At 39.9% G+C, this 20,618-nt stretch overlaps 1 protein-coding gene across 1 annotated transcript in view; it reads left to right on the top strand.

Moving 5' to 3' along the window:
* Positions 1 to 20,618, top strand: part of DOK6 (docking protein 6) — a 481,228-nt gene that overhangs the window by 311,923 nt on the left and 148,687 nt on the right. Inside the window, exon 6 of the mRNA XM_061593326.1 lies at positions 15,391 to 15,529. Within this exon, the coding sequence (XP_061449310.1) occupies positions 15,391 to 15,529 (139 nt within the window). The remainder of the gene's footprint in view (positions 1 to 15,390; positions 15,530 to 20,618) is intronic.

Here is a 20,618-nt window from a genome sequence, read left to right as displayed (position 1 = left end):
GCTTGGCTTGGCTAATCAGAGGGCCACACCCATACCAGAGTCAGAATTTGATTTCACATGAGACAGTCGTGGCTTCCCTGAAAGAATACTGGGCAGTGTAGTTTGTGAAGGGTGCTGAGAGGAGACTGCTATTCTCCTGACAGAGGTCCAGTGGCCAGAGTGGTTTAACAGTCAGCCACTCCAATTAAAAGTCTGCGAGGGGAACAAGGCATCTCCTAGCAACTCTCAGCACCCTTCACTAACTTCACTTCCCAGGATTCTTTGAGAGAAGCCATGACTGTCCAAAGTGAAATAAAGGCCTGGTGTGAATGTGGCCAGGGACAGCTTTGGTTTAAATTTGGGTGGGAGGCTACATGTGCCTGCTGTAGAATAAAAAGGTGAGGGAAACACTGAAAAGCAATGATACTGTTCACAATGTTTTCCTTTTGGAAAGGAAAGGGGCTTCCCCTCTGCCCAGTGCCCACCCACCCAATCTCCTCCCCTCCCCCTCTTCCTACCCTTCCTGCCCCTCCCTTGTTTGCATACTTTTTGAGTTCAATGGAATTTATTTCTGTGCAATCATGTTTGAAAATGGAAATGGACTGCCTTCAAGTTGATCCCGACTTATGGTAACTCTATGAATAGGGTTTTCATGGTAAACGGTATTCAGAGGTGGTTTTACCATTTCCTTCCTCTGTGGCTGAGAGGCAGTGACTGGCCCAAGGTCTCCCAGTGAGCTTCATGGCTGTGTGGGGATTCGAATCCTTGCCTCCCAGGTCATAGTCCAACACTGACCTGGGGGAGGGGCAGAGAGAGGAGGGGGAGGAGATTGGGTGGGTGGGTACTGGGCAGAAGGGAAGCCCCTTTCCTTTATTTATTTATTTACTTATTATTTGATTTATATCCCACCTTTCCTCCCAGCAGTAGCCCAGGGCGGCAAACAGAAACGATAAAAACACTTTAAAACTTCATAAAAAGACCTTAAAATACATTAAAACAAAACAATGTTAAAAACATTTTAAAAAACACTTTAAAAACATGTTTTTTTTAAAAAAGGGTTAAAAACATTATTAAAGAAAACATATTAAAAGCAATTCTAACACAGATGCAGACTGGGATAGGTCTCAACTTGAAAGGCTTCTTAAAAGAGGAAAAGACTTCAAAAGGCGCCAAAGAGATAGCAGAGAACAAAAGGAAAACATTGTGAACAGTATCATTGCTTTTCAGCGTTTCCCCCACCTTTTTATTCTACAGCAGGCACATGTAGCCTCCCACCCAAATTTAAACCAAAGATGTCCCTGGCCACATCCACACCAGGCATTTATTTCACTTTGGACAGTCATGGCTTCTCTCAAAGAATCCTGGGAAGTGTAGTTAGTGAAGAGTGCTGAGAGTTGCTAGGAGACGCCTTGTTCCCCTCACAGACCTTCAATCAGAGTGGCTGACTGTTAAATAATTCTCTCAGGGGAATAGGAGTCTCCTCTCAGCACCCTTCACAAACTACACTTCCCAGTATTCTCTGAGGGAAGCCATGACTGTCTCACGTGAAATCAAAGTCTGGTGTGGGTGTGGCCCCCTGATTAACCAATCGAATCAAAGTAGCTGTGAGTCTGGATTTTAGAACTCTGACAGTTGGTTCTTACTGAGCATGCCCCACGTTATCACAGGCTTCCAGCCAAAATTTCTTAAATCAATTAAAAATCAGCCAGGCAATTTTTTTAACTTTTAGACTGCAGAAGATGAAGGTCAGAGTATGGGGCAAGGTCAGTATTAGGATTACAGGTACTCTGTGAACATGGTTGATTTTTAATGAATTTCAACAGATCATGAGAACTCTCAGAGAAAGAAGTCCAAAAGGGCTCTGAGGTTTTTTTCTCTCTGTTTAGACTTGGAACTCTCGATTCTCTCTGACTGTTTTGTGTATCTCCATGAAAATTGACAGGGTTGTTAAGCAAGTGTTTCCGAGTTCATTACTATACGTTTTGTAAGGTTTTGTTTTGAAATGAGCTTATGGGAAGCATCAGAATGGCATGGGGGGTATTTTCAATTTAACATTGCGGAATGTGAAAAATCCACGCTGGCTATAGTATGCAGCCATAACCTCCACTTTGAAACACATATGCTCAGAGACACATGTTGCCAGATTCTTCCAAGCTACACAGGAAGTGGATTGGACTGTGAAAGACCAACCCAAGTATGCAGCCATAACCTCCACTTTGAAACACAGAAGGTTGTCTTCAGCATCATATGACATTGACCAATAAAAAAGCTTTGAAATTAATAGAAATAAATTTGACACAGGTTTCTAGGATGAATAATAAGGGAAATAAAATTTTATAGTTTAGATTCTCTGTAGAAACAGTAGTAACACAGGAAAGAAGAAAAGTAAGATGCACACCAACAAACATACAAAAATGTAATTCTCCATGTTTATAGATGGCAGGTGTTGCCACCACTTACCATATGCTCAGAGACACATGTTGCCAGATTCTTCCAAGCTACACAGGAAGTGGATTGGACTGTGAAAGACCAACCCAAGTTGTGTTTGCATTTTGACCAATTTGTAGGGCAATCCAATATCTCAGAGAGGAAGTGAGGTCTCCTGCTCGCCTGGTACATTCACCATAGCTGCCCAATTTCCCTGCCTTTTAAGGTTTGATAGAAATATCTGTGGGCTATAAGTACGTTCTTAAACCGCAAGTTTTTTTGCCTATTAGTGAATCATTTGTATAATTCATTGCATCACACTTGGTTTTATAATTCTTGAGGATTATCTGACAACATTTTAGCTTGGTCCAGTGCTTGCATCTCTGGAAAAGGTGGAAGCATCATTAAAACTATATAGTTAATTAGCTACACTATCCTGCTTTTGTTTGTGTGTTTATATTGTTATTCAATACAGCATGTAATGTAGATAAGTTTAATAAGGCTTCTTAATGGACACTTGATGGTTCTTTAAAAAATGGTCCTCTGTGTAAATGTGCTATGCTTTTTAAAAACTTCATGTTAGAAGTAGATGGGCTCCATGAATATTTAATTTGTTTATAAGCATGCTGTATCTACCTTCTTAGACAATTAGGGAATACTTCAATTAGCACAGTTAGTTCAGCCAAAGAATTCAGATTTTCAGTTTCAAAGCTCAGAGAGTGTATTTGCCAATGCAGAATGAGTGTGTATGCGTGTACATGCGTGCATGCACAGAAAGGCTTCTGTTGAACTTTCTGTGCTTGGTATATCAATAGGCAGTTTGGGTCATGACTGGTCACTCTGCATTGATCTTGGGTTATAGCACTTTCCATGCACTTCTGGAATGAAGTGGCAGAGCCCAAAATCATTGCAGAGGACCTGACAGTTGTGTGCCACTTCTGAGCTGAGTTATCTTTCAACAGTTTCATCATCTCAGAGACCCTTGAAATGGTGCAGAGGCTTTCAGAGTGGAGGGTGTTATGGAAATTTATATATATGCAGAGTATTTCAGTGGTCTGGGCTGGGTGTGTATGTGTTTACCAAAGTAGCAGGCTTTTACCCTGCATTTAGATCACTGAGTAAAAGATTTAGTAAAATAAGAAAAGCTACTTTATTTATAGAAATACATAGTAGATAGGAAAGGCATACCTAGTTCTAACTAAGTTGGAGGTGCAATGCCCAGATGTGGGTATTGCCCTCATGGCTCAAGAGAGAGAACAAAGATAAAGATGTCTCCTTTCTCCTCGGACAGTCGAAGAAGAAGACAAAGGAAGGAGGGGCAGGTCAGCTTCCCTGAGCATATAAGTTTACACTTCCAACACCGCTTCTCAAATAGTGCTTGGTTCAGCCCATGAGGTCCATCTTGCAGCTTGCAGTATCTGACTTTGTCCAACAACTTGGTCAGAGTGTCTGCAGTCATGTCTTCTGTTGGACAATGCTCCATCTGCAGTAGGTATTTCTAAGGAAATGGTGCTTCTCGTCTTTGTGCTTGGTTTTTGAACTCACCCCTTCTGACTCTATGAGTCTGATGCACCCTTGGTCGCCTCATGCATCATGACAGGCCCAGGTATAGAGATGCCTAAATCTTTGAACAGTTCAAGTAACCATGTCAACTGTCTACTTGCTTCAGAAGCTGACACATACTCTGCTTCTGTGGAAGAGAGTGCTACAGTCTCTTGTTTCTTACTTGCCCAGCTGATCAGTGAATCTCCATAGTAAAAGATGTTTTCACTGGTGGATTTTCGATCTGTAGTGTCTTCAGCCCAATCAGCATCTACATATCCTACTAGTTTGGGCTCTCGGGTAGCCGCTAACTTCAGTTTCATGGTTGCAGTGCCCTTTAGATATCTCGCCACTCTCTTGATTGCTTTCCAGTCCTTTTTAGTTGGCAAGCTGGTTTTTCTGTGCAGGTATCCCATTTCTACTGCCACATCTGGCCTGGTAACAGTGCTGATACATATAAGTTTCCCAATGGCTTGTCTGTAGCTCTCATGGTCTTCCCATGGTTGTTTGTTGTAGCCCGGTTTCTGGTATCCTACTTATATTGGAGTAGGTGCTGGATGTGCATCCTTCAGTCCAAGACTCTTGAGAAGGTCTTGGATCTTTTGTCTTTGACTCAGCAAGAAGGATCCAACATCTTCTCTTTCAATTTGTATTCCGAGGTAGTGAGTGACATCACCTAGACACTTCACTTCAACCTCCTTGTTTTTTTTAATAATGTGTTTATTGGTTTTGAACAGAATACAAAACAGATATAACGTATACAACAGTGAGAGAAAATAGTCCAGTTATCTATAAGAGTAGTTATACATATAATGCACTCGGGAAGTAAGTATGAATTAAATCAGTTGTTGTCCTGTATTATTTTTCAGAGATTATCCCAATGTGGATCACCAGATCTGACCAAGCGAGGCTTAGATGGAGGTGCAATGCCCAGACTTGGGTATTGCCCTCATGACACAGGAGAGAGAACAAAGACAAAAATGTCTCCTATCTCCTCAGACAGTCAAAGAAGATGACAAAGGAAGGAGGGGCAGATCAGATTCCCTGAGCATATCAGTTTACAATGGAAGGAAGTTAGGAAGAGAATAGCACAGGTAAAGGTAGGCAAGCCTAGCCAGCTGAAGGACCCTAACTCTATCTTTCTTCTGGAATACAAACAAAAGAACCCAAACAGGAGTTGCACTTGCCCCACTTCCAACAGAGGGTCTCCCTCCACAGTGCTAGAAAGACTGAAAGGAGGCTGATCAACACAAAAGTAACATATGAGTCATTTTGAGATTAGCTGAATTTCTTCCCCAAGCAAGGCCATAGTCTAGAGTTGTGTAGTCCAACCAGAGCGTTAGAGAATTTCAAGCCACTTCTAAGATGGCTGACTATTGACCCACTCAGCCATCAGAGTCTGCGGGAAGAGAAACCTCTTCCGCCTCTCTTCCAGTGAAGAGGGCCAGCTGGCTATTGAGTTTAGAAGTAGCACCTCACTTTTAGTTCACATAGTGCTGCCTCACCCAGCAGTAGCATGCAAGTGCCGCTTCTGAGCTGGCAGGATCAGGGGAAGACAGGGGCCATATGTGGCCTTGGCCATATCTGTTTTAGAAGAACTAAGTGTAAAAGAGTGATAACTACAAGTCTGATAGGTACCCATGATGCAAACAAACATGCACACTAAAACCACAAAAACCTAAGAAACTAGTTATATGTCTTTGTCTTAATATTGAGTTACATGCTTGTTACTTCTCCTTACTGCAGTTGGTTTCCTTTCTGTATTCAGTTGACTTTTCTGAGAAGAGTTCAAGAAACCTGCCAAGCTGGCATAGTTTCCTGCCTCCTCCCTGATGGGTTTTCGCTGAGCTCTTGACCTGGCTATTCAGGCAGGCCTACGGGAATTTTGGGGTGGATTAGCTTGCTGTTGTATTAGTTGATATTTCTTGATGTTGGATTAATGGATATTATGTTTTGGATTGTTATTGTATTTTATTATGTTGCTGTAAGTTGCCTAGAGTGTCCGTGAATTTGGACAGATAGGCGACTAACAAATAAAATTTTATTATTATTATTATATCCAAAATGGGGTTTAACGGTTAGCATATGCCATCTGAAACCCAGCCTGAGAAATGTCATTTCAAATTGGCTAACAGTTTTATAATGAATTTTTTACAATAACTTTAGGTGTTGTAGTTTAACCTCCCAAGGCAGCTTACAAGGAAATCAGTAAAATGGTATTATTTTTATTTTTTAAAAAATTAATAAAATAAACCAACATTTAAAAAAAACATTAAAATAACAGCAGTAGATAAAAACCATTATTAAAACACAGGGAGATAAAATGTTGTTTCATGTAATTTGTATATCTTTCAAATGCACAACTGTTTTGCATGGATGGAAGTGGAGTGATGTACAGATGAAACTCCCACATCCCGAGTGGCTTACTCCAGTGGAAGGAGAAGCTCTTTTTACATATACAGTATCCTATGAAGTGCCTTAGCTGATCTATTTGTACAGGAAATCTATGTGGAATATCCATGAAGTTTGTATCAGGAAAATATTTTTCCATTCAACTTATCAATTTTATTATTTAATGAAATAAGTTTCTTTTAGATAAAGAATTGACTTGGTTCTTGCTATGACCAATGTACGCAATAAGGTTAATGGCAAAACTTACAGTAAAGACAACACCACAATCTTACAAGGACAGTGTGGTTTAACTATAGTTAGATTAAACATACACTCAAACAATGCACTATAAAAGTATACTTTACATTCATTAAGGAGAATGAAAAACATTATGTATATGACGTTATGGGGGTTTGGTTGTTTTGTTTTTTGATGTTGCAGCTTGTGATATGCATACTTCAGTAAACTAACTGGGATGAAGACTATCTGAACAGCAACCATGAATGTTCAGATACATTATTAACTCAAATTAGGAAAGAGAATGCGGAATTGTGCAGTCTGCATTCTAGGCAGCGGGGGGAGGAAGGTTATCAAAATCAAACTATTTTGTTTTTATTCTTAAGCATCTTACTGATTGGGAAGGATCCATTTTACCTATGGTACTCTTGATCTTATCTGGTACAGATTAAATTCCTGGCAAGTTTATTGGTGCTGAAGGAGAAACCACTCTTTTTGTGTCTTCAATCCATAACAGGTCTTTTCAGTTTCCATGCTGTAACTCAGCTGCTAAGTCTGGATATCAAGTCATAGATACAGTTCTCACCAACTGTAGTGGTAGCAACAGAGCTTGGAAAAGTTCCTTTTTTGAACTACAGCTCCCATCAGCCCAATCCAGGGGCCATGCTGGCTGGGGCTGATGGGAGCTGTAGTTTAAAAAAGGAACTTTTCCAAGCTCTGTGTAGCAACTATAGATTATGTTGCCATCTTGAGCTAACACGTGGCAAGAGAAGCTGCTGTTGAAGCTTCCATGCCTTATTCCCTCTGGACATGTTTGTTATCCACTCATTCAGGAGGGAAGGAACTGTGTCATTGCACAGCTTTGTGGAAAACAGTCAGGCCATTCCTGTGCTTGGAGTGGAGGTTGATCTACTGTCAAGGTGGTCTTACAAAGAAAGAGTCTAGAAATTGGTGCTTTCCCTGAGAGCAGTACTGTATATAGATATAGATAGCCATAAAAACACTAGCAACAAGAATAAGGAAGATGGAAGAGATTTCCTACTGAGTAGCCAACTAGGCAATAGAACTCATCAGCCCGCAATGTATATGCTAGAAGTACTCAAGCTTAACAAGGGTTGCTCCAGATCAGTCAGTCAGTCATTTATTTATTTATGAGAGTATGTATAATTTGCACTTCCACAAAAGTATATCAAGGTGGCATAGAACATACAAAATTAAAAACATCAAAACATCAGTTAATATTGGTTGGTTAAAAAAAATTACAAAAGTTGTCTGAACAATACAATTTTCTTATGATGTCTAAAAGAAGGCAGGGATTATTCTTCTACTTGTGGGGAATTCCAAAGGGCAAGCCTTCCACACTAAAGGCTCAGTTCCTGCTAAAGGTCAAGCAAACCTCAGGGGCATGGGGAACTACAAGAGTCCCATCAGAGGATCTCAGTGACCAAGGTGGAGCGTTAGGATCAGACAATCCTTAAGGTATTTTAGGTCGAAGTTGTTTAGGACTTTGTGAATTAACACAAGTACCTTGAACCTGACCTGGTAGCAAATCAGTAACATTGTAGCTCTCTCAGCAGCGGAGTAATATATTGCCAGTAGTCTGTTCCTGTGTGTGGCCTGGCTGCTATATTTTGCACTAGTTGCAGCTTCTGGACCAGATACAAGGGCAGCCCCACATAAAGCACAGTTATCAAGGCTTGAGTTTACCACCATGGTCAGGCTGTTGCGGTCCAGGAATGGTCACAGCTGGCATACCACCAAGATGTCGTGTGTGTGCGTATAGATATCATACAAGTAAGAAATTCTGGTGTCGAATAGATCCAGTGAATAAGCCAGGCCAGGCAAGTTTCTTGTAGGAGTCTTTACTGACAAAATACATTAAACACAGTTCTCTCTACAAACGACTTTCCCCCACACCAGAGCTTCTGCGAGAGCAGCTTCTTATCTACCAGGTTGCCCTTGTCAACCACCTGCTGGCCTTGAGGAACCTGGCAACCCCTCCGCTCTGCTTAACTCTTTTGCTTCAGGTTTCCTTCTCTCACTGAAAACCCTGTCTGTGAGTCTCATAACTTCCTTTACTGAACAACAGCCCCCACCTGGGACTCACAGATCACAAAACTACATGTTCATTTATACAATATAAATTTCCATTCCATAATTCTTGCAATACACATCGGTACATGGTTTTGTTTCCTTACAGTATCTATTTACATTTCCATTTCAGTTTTTGTTTCTTTATTCATACAAGTTTTACAGAGTCATTTATATCACGCACGTTAAGCATCTGTACTAGAGATTGATACTTATCTTCACTGAGTGGTTTCGTCAGTATGTCTGCCAACATATACCTTGTGTCACAGTATTGTAGCCTAATGACTCCCTGTTGTATACAATCGCGAATGTGGAAATATCGCACACTGATATGCTTCGTTCTTTTTGTGTTAGCTTCCAACGTTGCCAATGAGATACAAGTCTGGTTATCCTCGAATACTGTTATGGGCAAAACAGTATTCACATGCACTTCTTGAGCAAGTTGTGTAAACCATTGGATTTCATTACAAGCTGCAGACAGACCCACATATTCAGCCTCAGCACTGGATGTTGCTACAATATTTTGCTTTCTGCTGCACCAATCCAGTACTGAGCCATGCAATCTAATTATAATGCCTGTTGTAGATTTTCAACTGGCTAGGTCTCCAGCATGATCTGCATCTACATAACAGTCTATGCCTCCTTGTTTCTGTGCTGACAGCATCAGTCCCTTTGTTCTTGTGCCTTTCAGGTATCTTAGCACTCTTTTGACCCCAAGCCAATCATGTTCTGATGGTTTTTCAACTTTTCTACATAAAATGCCCACTGCATTGCATATATCTGGTCTAGATACCTTTACAAGGAATTGCAGTTTCTCTATAACATGTCTGTAAAAATCTGGCTTTTCATATGCTTTGTTGCATTCTTCTTGCTGGAATGAAACTGTCATTGGTGTACTCACAGGATTGCATTCACTCATGCCACAAGTCTCTAGCAGACTATCTATCTTCTCTGTCTGCAATAGGGCAAAACCACCATCAGTAGTGCGTATTATTTCTGTTCCTAGATATTGTGCAACTGGCCCTAGGCGCTTTGTATCCACTTGCTGTTGTAAGCTATCAAAGAACTGTCTTTCTTCTGCTTCTCCCGGGCAAAAAAACAGAATGTCATCAACATAAATAGCACAGTACGTTTTCTTGCCATTTATGCTTTTCACATACACGCACGTATCAGCAACACATCTGGAAAAACCCATATCTTTTAACACTTCATCCAATCGCGTGTTCCAGCACCTCGCACTTTGACGCAAGCCATACAATGATTTATGTAATTTACAAACTAAGCCTGGTGTTTCGGTGAACCCTGCTGGCTGTTCCATGTAAATGTCTTCTGTTAACACTCCATAAAGAAAGGCAGTGCTAATATCATAGTGGAACACCTGCATTTGACTTATAGCAGCAATCCTTAGTAACAGCCTGATTGATTCGAATTTTACTACAGGCGTGAACACATTATCATAGTCAGTGCCATAAATCTGTGTGTAGCCCTTCGCTACTAAGCGGGCTCTATATCTTGTGACTATACCCGCACTATTCCTTTTTCTCTTAAATATCCATCTACATCCCACAGCCTTTTTTCCTTCTGGCAATGTACATAGTGACCATGTTTGGTTTTTCTTTATGGCATTTAGTTCTTCTTGCATTGCAGCCTTCCACTTTTCTTGCTCAGCACGAGGTAATTGAGCAATATCAGCCAAATTAGAGGGATCTCCTGATGTATTGATTGAGGCTGAAACGTCCTCCTGGGATGGTTGTTCTACAGCACATTTCTTCACAGCAGCTCGTTTAATATCATGTACCTGTCTTATGAATGCACCCTTTTTGACATATTTTGGTTCATCAAGCTTACTCTCTACCATATACATTTGGTTCTGTAATTTCCCTTGCATACAGATTTCACCATCTTTTCTCACAAAACATCTATTCCCTTCAAATGTTATTTTACAACCTGTTTGAGCTAATTTTCTCACCGATAGTATGTTATATTTTAAACCAGAAACTAATAACACATCTGTCAATATAGTTCTCAAATTACTTAACCTGAGCGTGCCTCTTGCAATTGCGTCCTGAGTCGATCCGTCAGCCAGGTAAATCTTCTCTTGCACTGGCTTTGATGTGTAAAATAAACTAGAGTCTGTGATCAGGCAATTAGACGCTCCGCTGTCTAACAGCCATTTAGAGTTAATTAGTTTATTGTCCTCCTTAGTAATAAAGTTCACACTTGGTCTCTGATGTCCAAAGTCCCTGTTTTTTCTCTTCTTACTTAAACAATGTCTCTGTATATGTCCCCGGGACCCACAAAAATAACATATTTTATTCTCTTGCCTGTTTCTTTGATATTGTTGCTGTTGTACAGCCTCAGTCTCTTTTATCTCAGTCCTTTTACTCTCTTGTCTCCTGTTCCATTCTTGTTGAAGTTTCTGCTCTACAAAGTCCAGAGATAAAGTTCTGTCTGGTAAAGTCTCCAAACTAGAGACCAGTACATCCCAATTTCAATCAAAAGAAGATAACAGTATATAGACCATCTGAATGTCACTATGATGTACTCCTCTATCTTGAAGCTCAGCAAATAATCTACGAAATTCAGCCAGATGCTCTGTCATAGTCACTCATCTGTAAAACGCATCTGATAAAGCTTCCGCGCTAAACACAGCCGGCTCCCTGCGGTTTGCTGCACATGAGTGGTTCTTAGCTTCTCCCACATTTGATTAGCTGTCGGCTCATTACTCACCAGCAACAGTTGAGAATCAGACAGCCCCAGCGTAATAAAAGCCTTCGCTTTCTTGTCTTTCTTCGTCCACGCTGCTGAAGGAGCTGCCGGAGGGGGTTTTTCTACTATGTCATTCAAATCTTCTTTAATCAGAACTGCTCTCATTCTCCATTTCCAGCTGGAGTAATTTACAGCATTCAGTCTCTCCATCGGCATCCCGGATGACAGGTTTACAGCCATGTTGTCCACTCTTTACTTGCCTCTTTCTTGCACTTTCTTTTCTCCGCAACAACATCACGTAAATGACTCTTGAACCCCTTACTTTGTATGATAAGCTGGGCCCATAACCCCTGTCGTGTGTGTGCATATAGATATCATACAAGTAAGAAATGTTGGTGTCGAATAGATCCAGTGAATAAGCCAGGCCAGGCAAGTTTCTTGTAAGAGTCTTTACTGACAAAATACATTAAACACAGTTCTCTCTACAAACGACTTTCCCCCACACCAGAGCTTCTGCGAGAGCAGCTTCTTATCTACCAGGTTGCCCTTGTCAACCACCTGCTGGCCTTGAGGAACCTGGCAACCCCTCCGCTCTGCTTAACTCTTTTGCTTCAGGTTTCCTTCTCTCACTGAAAACCCTGTCTGTGAGTCTCATAACTTGCTTTACTGAACAACACAAAACCTTGTAGAAAGCACTCATGGCCACAGAGGTCACTTGGGCTTCTAGTGAAGAAAATGATAAAGAAGTACCTCTTTCAGAGGGATTGCAACCCCATCCAGAACTGGCAATTTACCTCCTTTCCAGACAGAGGAACTACCCAGCCACAAAGCCTCAATTTTTCCAGGATTCAAGCTCAGTTTATTTATCCTCATCCTGTCTACCACCTCATCAAGGCACTGGTCCAGGGCTTGCACAGCCTTTCCTGATTCAGTTGTAATAGAGAAATAGTGTTGAAATAGAAATAGAAATAGTGTAGAAACAGCATACTGATGACACCTTGTTCCAAAACCCCTAAGGAACTCTCCCAACAGCTTCATAGAGATGTTAAATAGCACTGGGGACAAAATAGTGCTCCGGGCCACCCCATAGTGTAAACACCAGAAGGCCAAAGAGCACTTTCCCAGTGCTATACTCTGGACATGACCCTGCAGGTAGGAACAGAACCACCACAACACAGTGTGACTGATACCCAGATGTAGTCCAGAAGGATACTATGGTCAGTGGTATAAAAAGTCATGAAGAGATAAAGTAGGGTTGTATTTCCCTGGTCATTCTGTCTATAAGGGTCATTCTGTCCATCAGGGTGTCCAAGTCTGATTCAGTCCCAAACCCAGGCCTGAACCCAGACTGACATAGATCCAGATTATTAGTCTCATCCAGGAATGTCTGCAGTTGTTCCATCACAACTCTCTCAGTCACCTTCCACAGAAAGGAAGTATTTGCAATTGGATAATAGTTCTTACTGTCCATTAGGTGCAGGGTTCTTCAGTAGTGGCTGCATTACTATCTCCTTTAAGGCGACAAGCACCACCCTCTGACACAAGGAAGCATTCACCACACTCTGGACCATCTAATCAGTTTCTGCCCCAAGCTCAATTTCACCATCCATAATGGGCAGTAATCAAGATGGCACATAATTGGACAGATACCTGCAAGTACCCTGTCCATCAAACCTTTTAAACTGAAATTGATCCCACAAAGTTGGACACCTCATCTTGGACTGTAACCACAACAGTAACATCCAAATTGCTATAGAGCCAAGTGACTTTATCCTCAAAATGATAGGCCAAATGGTTAGAGCAGGCCTCTGTTGTCTCCAGGGGCCTGTCACCACCAGTAGGTGAGACCACATTCTGGACAACCCGGAAAAGCTCTGCTGTATGATTTCTTGAGAACACGATACAGGCTGAGAAATTTGCCCTTATTGCCACATGGTAGGTTCAATTATGCACTCTAACCAGTGCTTGGTCGACTTGGAGCAAGATCTACACCCCCAGCACTCTAGCCATTGTCCAGCCTGTTTCATTGCATGCAGCTCCCTAGAATACCAGGGGGGCATTGAGGTGCCAGAGAGGGCACTCAGAAGTGAACATGTCAATAGCCCTCCACCTCTCACCATTCCACAGCGAGATGAGTGTGTCAACAGGATCTCCTGCTCTACCCAATGGAAAGTAATCAATCACAATCCATACATCTTTGGGGAGTTGACATTCTTAATAGGTCCACCATCCTTACAGAGCTGCTGCGAGTCCAAACTTCACCAGGAAGTGGTCCAACTGTGACAATACAGTTAGAAGTTGTCTTGAGTTTTCCTGTCTGGCGACTACTGAAAAGGGGTGTGTAGTTCCAAGCAACCCAAGCATAATATAATTGCACCAATAGGATAGCTGTGGAAACAGCTTCCAACTACATGCTCCCACCTCTCCAAATAATGCTTCAGTCATCATCAGCCTGATGAACCTCAAAGCACTAGGAATACATAAATTGAAGCCCACAAAAAATGGATTATAAGCAACACAACAGGACCAATATTTACTACTGAGTTGGCTTTTGAATCCAAAGTACATTAGGTAGTATTCAGAGCTAGTTCTACTCAGAGTAGACCCATTAAAGCTCATGGACATGATTAATTTCAATTGGTGTACTCTAATTAGGACTCAGCTGAACACCACCCAATTTTTAAAATCTCTCTTTGCAATTTCAAATGTGCATCATGTGGACAGAATCCTCCTGTAAAGCAGCAGAACTTTTAAATCTTGTTGACTACTCCTTTGTTTTAACAAAATTGAGCCAGTTGAAAGTTACTATATCAGGCCTTCTAGAAGCAGACCAAACATTGAACTTCTATATCTGTGTGTTCTTTCTGCTGCCCTTTACTTAGCTCATGTTTTTCATGTTGTTAATCTTTATTCTGTGTCATCACTGATTTACAGGGCTTCTCTACTACTGCTGTGACCTTTTTTTCACCTTTAGGGCTTGTCTACAGTCGAGATATGCTGCTTTGATTAATTGCATTTCCCGCTCAACTTTGGTTGGCTTCAGGCTCATCTTTACTTGTTAACCTTTACTAGCTTTTATTGTGAACTTTTATGTGCTTTAACCTTTTCTTTATTGACTGTCTCACCCTACCAGTAGAACCTCAGTGCTCTTCACTGTATTTTTATTTTCCTTGTACAGCTTCTGGCTTTTTCCTGTCATTGCAGCAGTATAGCACTTGTATAATAGTGTTTCCACAGCAGTGCAGGTGGGAAAGTTCCAAATGGAACATTTTTATATTGCGTACTGGATGACATAAGTGAAGTTTGAAAATTCTTCCACAAATCTCATGGAAATGAACAGGAGCTGCAAAAAAACCTCACTCACTTATTTCCATAGAAAATATGCAGGTGATGTTCATAATGGACTATGGCCACAAAGTTTGCCTGTGCTAAATTCATGCTAACACAAGAGAGTTTTTGTAGCAACATGATCAATCCACACAAATCCACAGGTCAGAACAAAAGCAAAACAATATTCTGAGTTGGTTTGGATTATTAGATTTCAGCTTATGAAGTCAACTCAGGGGCAGGGGCGGCTGCACAACCTTATTCCCTAGTAATCACATAAAGACCTTTCCCTACGTGTAACATGTGATACAAACTACTGAAACATGGGTATTCAAATAATCTTGTAAGACACATGTTCCTGTTCCTGAGAACAAGTTCATATTATCATAGGTATAGTTTGCAACACAGAAATGGCAGGCTATGAGTGTAAACTTTGAACATGCATATGTATGGCATCACTGTGAAGGCACAAACATGCAAACAATTATTTAAGGGTCTGTTCTTTAAGCAACCTTAGTGTCAAGACTTGATTTGGCTTATGTCATTAGGAATCCATTTATCCATTGACAAAATAATAATATTGTGCACCACCATTCATTAGTGATGTGAGTACTGGAAGAACCCAGTTAGGCATGTTTATTTTATCAAGGTGTTGTATAATAAAAACCTATTTAAATCTTTTTCTAGGATGTGTGACACAGGAGAGGGGCTGTTCACCTTTCAGACAAGGGAAGGCGAGATGATCTATCAGAAAGTCCATTCTGCAACATTGGCAATAGCTGAACAACATGAAAGATTGATGATGGAGATGGAACAAAAAGCACGGGTAAGGATCTTTCTCCAATATAGTAAAAGGCATTCACTACCTTAGCCAGTGAATAATTGTGAGATTAATCAAAATCCAGTCTTATTTAAGAAACTTAATACCCATGGATGCATTAAGATGATGTTGAAAAATTGATTATGGCATTAGTTAATTTATACTAAATTTTCCCACAGAACCAATATGTGTTTAGTTATTGCCTGTTTTTGTATAACTTGGTGAATTATGTACTGTGAGATGGTAGGTACACTAATTTTTTTTAAAAAAAAATCACAGTCAAGTTGAATTATACCAGTTGGTGGTGTGGGGAGAGACCATCTATTATTTGTTTTCTTAGCTCATCTGATGTTCTGGTGCCTGCTCATTAGGCTTACCATCCCAATCATAAGAGCTGCAGATTTATTTAGGTGGATGAACACCCAGGGCCTAGGAACACCTCTTCCTATTGAGTTGTGCATGTGTGTGTACATTCACTAGGGATGGAATGATCTGTCAAATTCAGTTCTCTCTTTCTCATTCTTCTAATCTTAGTTCCGGTTCTCCACAGTTCTGAAGCAGTTTGCAATTTATTTTAAAAAAATTGTCATGAAAATCTTCAGCATTTTAGTGCATTTTTTTCCTAATACATACTTATTCATATGCAGTTTTGACTAATGTAAACATTTTCCCAAGCAATTTATCCGAATATAATGCATTTGAGTATGCTATTTTCACCAATATATTCATTTTCTGCACACCTTCTCCTAATATATTTATTTTTGTAAACTTTGTTTGGTTGGAGAAGTGCATCACAAAGTTTGGATAAATGTGAATTTCAAAGAATGGCTGTGTTTTGGTTTCATATTGTTTCAGAAAGTGCAAATTTGATCAATTCAGTTTTCAGTGCAAACTGAATTGAATTTCTCCTCCATCCCTAGCGTTCACACAGTTTTCTTCCTAAATGGTAAATGCACACCATGCCACATTGCAAAATGCTTTTGAAGCTTCCCAAATTTAACAAGAAGTTGTGTTGTGGCATGAATTTCCACCACCACCACCAGAGCCATATCTGCACAGCTGGAGCATGGCCAGCGACGGTAAAGATGTTATGCAATGAAGAATAATATTTGCTCTAAATAATTCTAGTGTGTATTCTTCTGTTTGGTAGATCACCAGTTGTGCAGATCTGCCTTTATTGACGCAAACCCAATAAATAATTCTGTATCCCCTTAAAGAATAACAAAGCATTAAAACCAATTAATGCCACAGTACCATTCTTAAAATAATTTGTCTAGGTGCCACAATATTCTCTTCATTTTTTCTTTGTAAACTTATCTTGTTTATCAATATTAATATTTGGCTGTCAGTGTATAACAATACTGAGACTCTATGTTATTTTTAATTCATTTTTTTAAAATATCACATTTTGAGAACATGTAATTCTGGGGGAAATGTTCAAGTCATAGAGATTTGCTATCATAGCCATCTGAATCACTTTGTCCTTTGCTAAGGCCACTTTCTTTTGTGCAACAGGCAGTCTTGCAGCAAATTAAGAATGTGCAGAGCCTTTATGGTTGACTCACATAGGCATTTTCTCTCCCTCTAACTTTAGCTGAAAGCATTAATTTTTAGAGAACAAGGAGATTTTCAAAGGAAAAGCCCATTCAGAGGAAAGAAAATATTATCAGGAAAACTATCGCACATCAAATTATATTTGATTTATTTTAGTTTTTCTCTGTCCTGTTTTTAACAGATGATTTTAAAAGGCTTTAATACAAAGAGGAATGTGTCAAGTACTGATTTCAAGTTTACTTACTTACTTACAATATTTAAGTCTCTTCGCCAAAAGAGTTCTATTTCAAAGGAAATATTTTGCCCAGTATCTTCAAATATTTATAGTTGTCTTTTCAACTGAGCCTTAATAAGCGTATACATTACATGATGTACCTGCTATATTATATTGGAAAGTATGCTCTGATAATAAAGTAATAAAGGGATGAGATAAGGCTGCTCTAGAAACCTACTGTGAGTCTGTGGCTCAAGTTAGTATCTGCATCTTTATTATACTCACAAGCCTTTTCAGCATATGACCCTCAAGCAATGAGGAGGAAGAGTGGGGACCAATGTCCTAGTTCCATTCCCCCTGTCATGTCACCATGTCCATCCCTAGCACCCTCCATGTACTGGAGGACAGATGTCTTCAGTGGGAAGCGTCCTGTACTCACATAGATTCCAGACATGATTTATGGCTTCAAATCATGTGGGAGCCCATGCAAGATCAGCAGGCTCACTGCTGCAGATGTTTAACCTCTCCAGCACATGGTGGACAGGCATAGTTAGGCTAGAGAGAGGCCAGAACTAGCATGTTCATCCTTACTCTCTTTCATGTAATTCTAATCATATGAAAAAAGTGGCTTAAATGTAAAATGAATTCTAAACCAGATTTCTGGTTATAATGGCAGAAGGCAGTTTATTTGTCTTGATTTTAACATGGGGCCACAATTGTGGTCCTACAATACTTTGCATTTTTATTAACATAATATGTTCTTCCTTTCCCATAATTTTTATATTCTGTTTATGTTTAATTATTTTTTGTTTTTGTATAACTTGGTGAATTATGTACTGTGGCATGGTAGGTACACTAATATATATATATATATATATATATATATATATATATATATATATATATATATATATATATATATATATATATATATATATATATAAAATCACAATCAAGTTGAATATACCAGTTGGTGGGGTGGAGAGAGACAATCTATTGTTTGTTTTCTTAGCTCATCTGATGTTCTGGTGCCTGTTCTTCAGGCTTACCATCCCAGTCACAAGAGCTATAGATTTATTTTAAATGAAGGTTGAAATCCGTAGCAGGGCCTGCAGGTGCTGCAATAGTGTCTTGTGCACTACAGTAGAAAGCTACATGGCACACACTTGCGCTATATTTCCGACTTCTGACATAAGGCTTACTTTTGATGTGATGAAAACTGAAGGAGCCACTAGAAAATAAAGGCTGGGCTAGGAAGATTATATTTTTAGCAAACATATACCTGCCTTGAAGCCCTTTCTTCTTATCTCTGAAGTTTTGGACCTAACTAAAGGAAATCTTTTTTAATAACATCATCATATCTTCTAAGTTTATTTTCTAGCATCAAACAGTTTCTATGACTCTGCCCTTGTGAGTGCTGGTACATAGAAAGCCCCGGATATTTAGACTATAATCCTGTTACTACTTACCTGGTTATAGGTGGTCCATTGAACTCAATGAGGCTGAACAGACATGTATAAGATTGTGCTTTTAATAGGCGTATAAGATAAACATTTATTCCTGTAAGATAAGAATAAATGATATAAGGAGTGAATATTTGTCACTGTCACCCCATACTGTAACTTCTATGCTTTTATTCCCTCAATTAACCTCATGACTGGCCTGTAATAAAAGATGTTTGTTCCAGCAAGTATTCACACTGTCAGAATCAATTTCCATAAAAGTGGCTAAAGGGCAAGTTTCCAATGAGATGGAGTGGCTGAGAGGGCAGGCCCATTGTACACTTCGTAGTTCAGATGGAATCACATTGACAGGATAGCATGTGCTCTTAACTTTTTCCCCTTTTTTCCCGTTGTCTTCATTGTAACTGACTTTGTTCCTGTTGTGTGGAATAATAGCAGAAATTGTAGTAATGTTATGTTTGAAAAGAAGCCTGTATTTCCCCCCCTGTAAAATCTGCTATCAGATAATTTCTACAATGTTCTCCATAGATGCCCAGCTCTTCTCTATGTATACTTCATAATACATGAGAAGGAAAATGTGCATGGTGGTGCTCTCCATAGAGCCAGGTGCATTTTTTTATCAGTCGACTGAGGTGGAAACAGAGTGGCAGAATCACTTTGTTGTAAGGATTGATGAATTAAGCAATATTCTTTTAAAAATAAATATACTATCTTAGCATTTTCATCTATGCACTGAAAACAGCTTAATGTAGGGAAGTGTGAAATTTAGGACAATGGTGTGTTGAATCCATTATTAAATGCCATGGAAGCTCTGTTCAGAATATCGAAGGGACAGTCTTCATTGAAGTAAATACAGTAGAAGTCTAGCGTACAAGCATTACTTCTGAGGCCAGGTGCAGGCAAAACACTAGATCCCCCAAAATGGGAGCCAGCTTCATGAGTGGTTTAGGCTACTTTCTGCACTAATGCTAAGCATGGTTCCCATCTAAACTAGGGTTTGAATTTGTGATTGTGAAATTCCCCTAGTCAAGCTTGGAATAAGACTCAAAAAACTGAACTTTCCCCCAAACTCAATCTTTCAAACACAGTTTCAAGCCCTATTTTGGACCCTATTGCAGTCCCAGTAATGTCACTATGTGCACAACAAGGTTTTATTCCTTCTCCAATACCACCTCACCCACCCACCTGAGTCTCCACAAGCTTCTTCCCTGTCCTACCTTTATTTATCTTGGTTGTTGCTCTGGTGGCAGTAGCAATGACAGAGTGAGAGATGAAGTTTCTCTTTTTTCTCCCATACCCTTTCTAATGCCTTCTGTGTTTTTATGACTGAGTACAGGTATACAAAGAACTGGGTAATGTAAGGTTCTTAGAACTATTGATGTGACCTAGTAGTGTTGGAAACAAATGTTTTCCAGCATGCTTTGTCATCACCATGCAACCATCACAGCATGATAATATTAAGTGGGTGGGGGGAGAGGGATCCTCCCATACTCCACTGCCCGAACAGCACAGGAGTGGGGTGGGACTTGGAGAGTCTGTATGTGGTTAGGAGGCAGAGGTGATGGGAGACAAGGGAACATTTAAGTTACTTTAGTTGTAATGCTTGCCTCATATTGAGGTGAACATTACCAAACTACTAGGATTTGTCATCAGAATATTGGGTAATATTCAGAACCATCTCAGTTTCAATATTGGAAAGGGAGGCGAAGAAGTATATCTTCCTGAGGGTGGATTCTGATTTGCAAATTGTGGTCTGCATGAGGCCATAGTAAAATATATTTGGCTGATATAACTACTGTTATCAGGCTATTTTTAAAGCAATATGAACCTGTCATTTCATTTCATATAAATGGTCCAAGTTGGA

The sequence above is a fragment of the Rhineura floridana genome, chromosome 1 (genome assembly GCF_030035675.1).
Source record: "Rhineura floridana isolate rRhiFlo1 chromosome 1, rRhiFlo1.hap2, whole genome shotgun sequence".
Classification (NCBI taxonomy): domain Eukaryota; kingdom Metazoa; phylum Chordata; class Lepidosauria; order Squamata; family Rhineuridae; genus Rhineura; species Rhineura floridana.
Note: the sequence above shows the minus strand (reverse complement) of the source record. Positions and strands in the feature narration are given on the sequence as shown.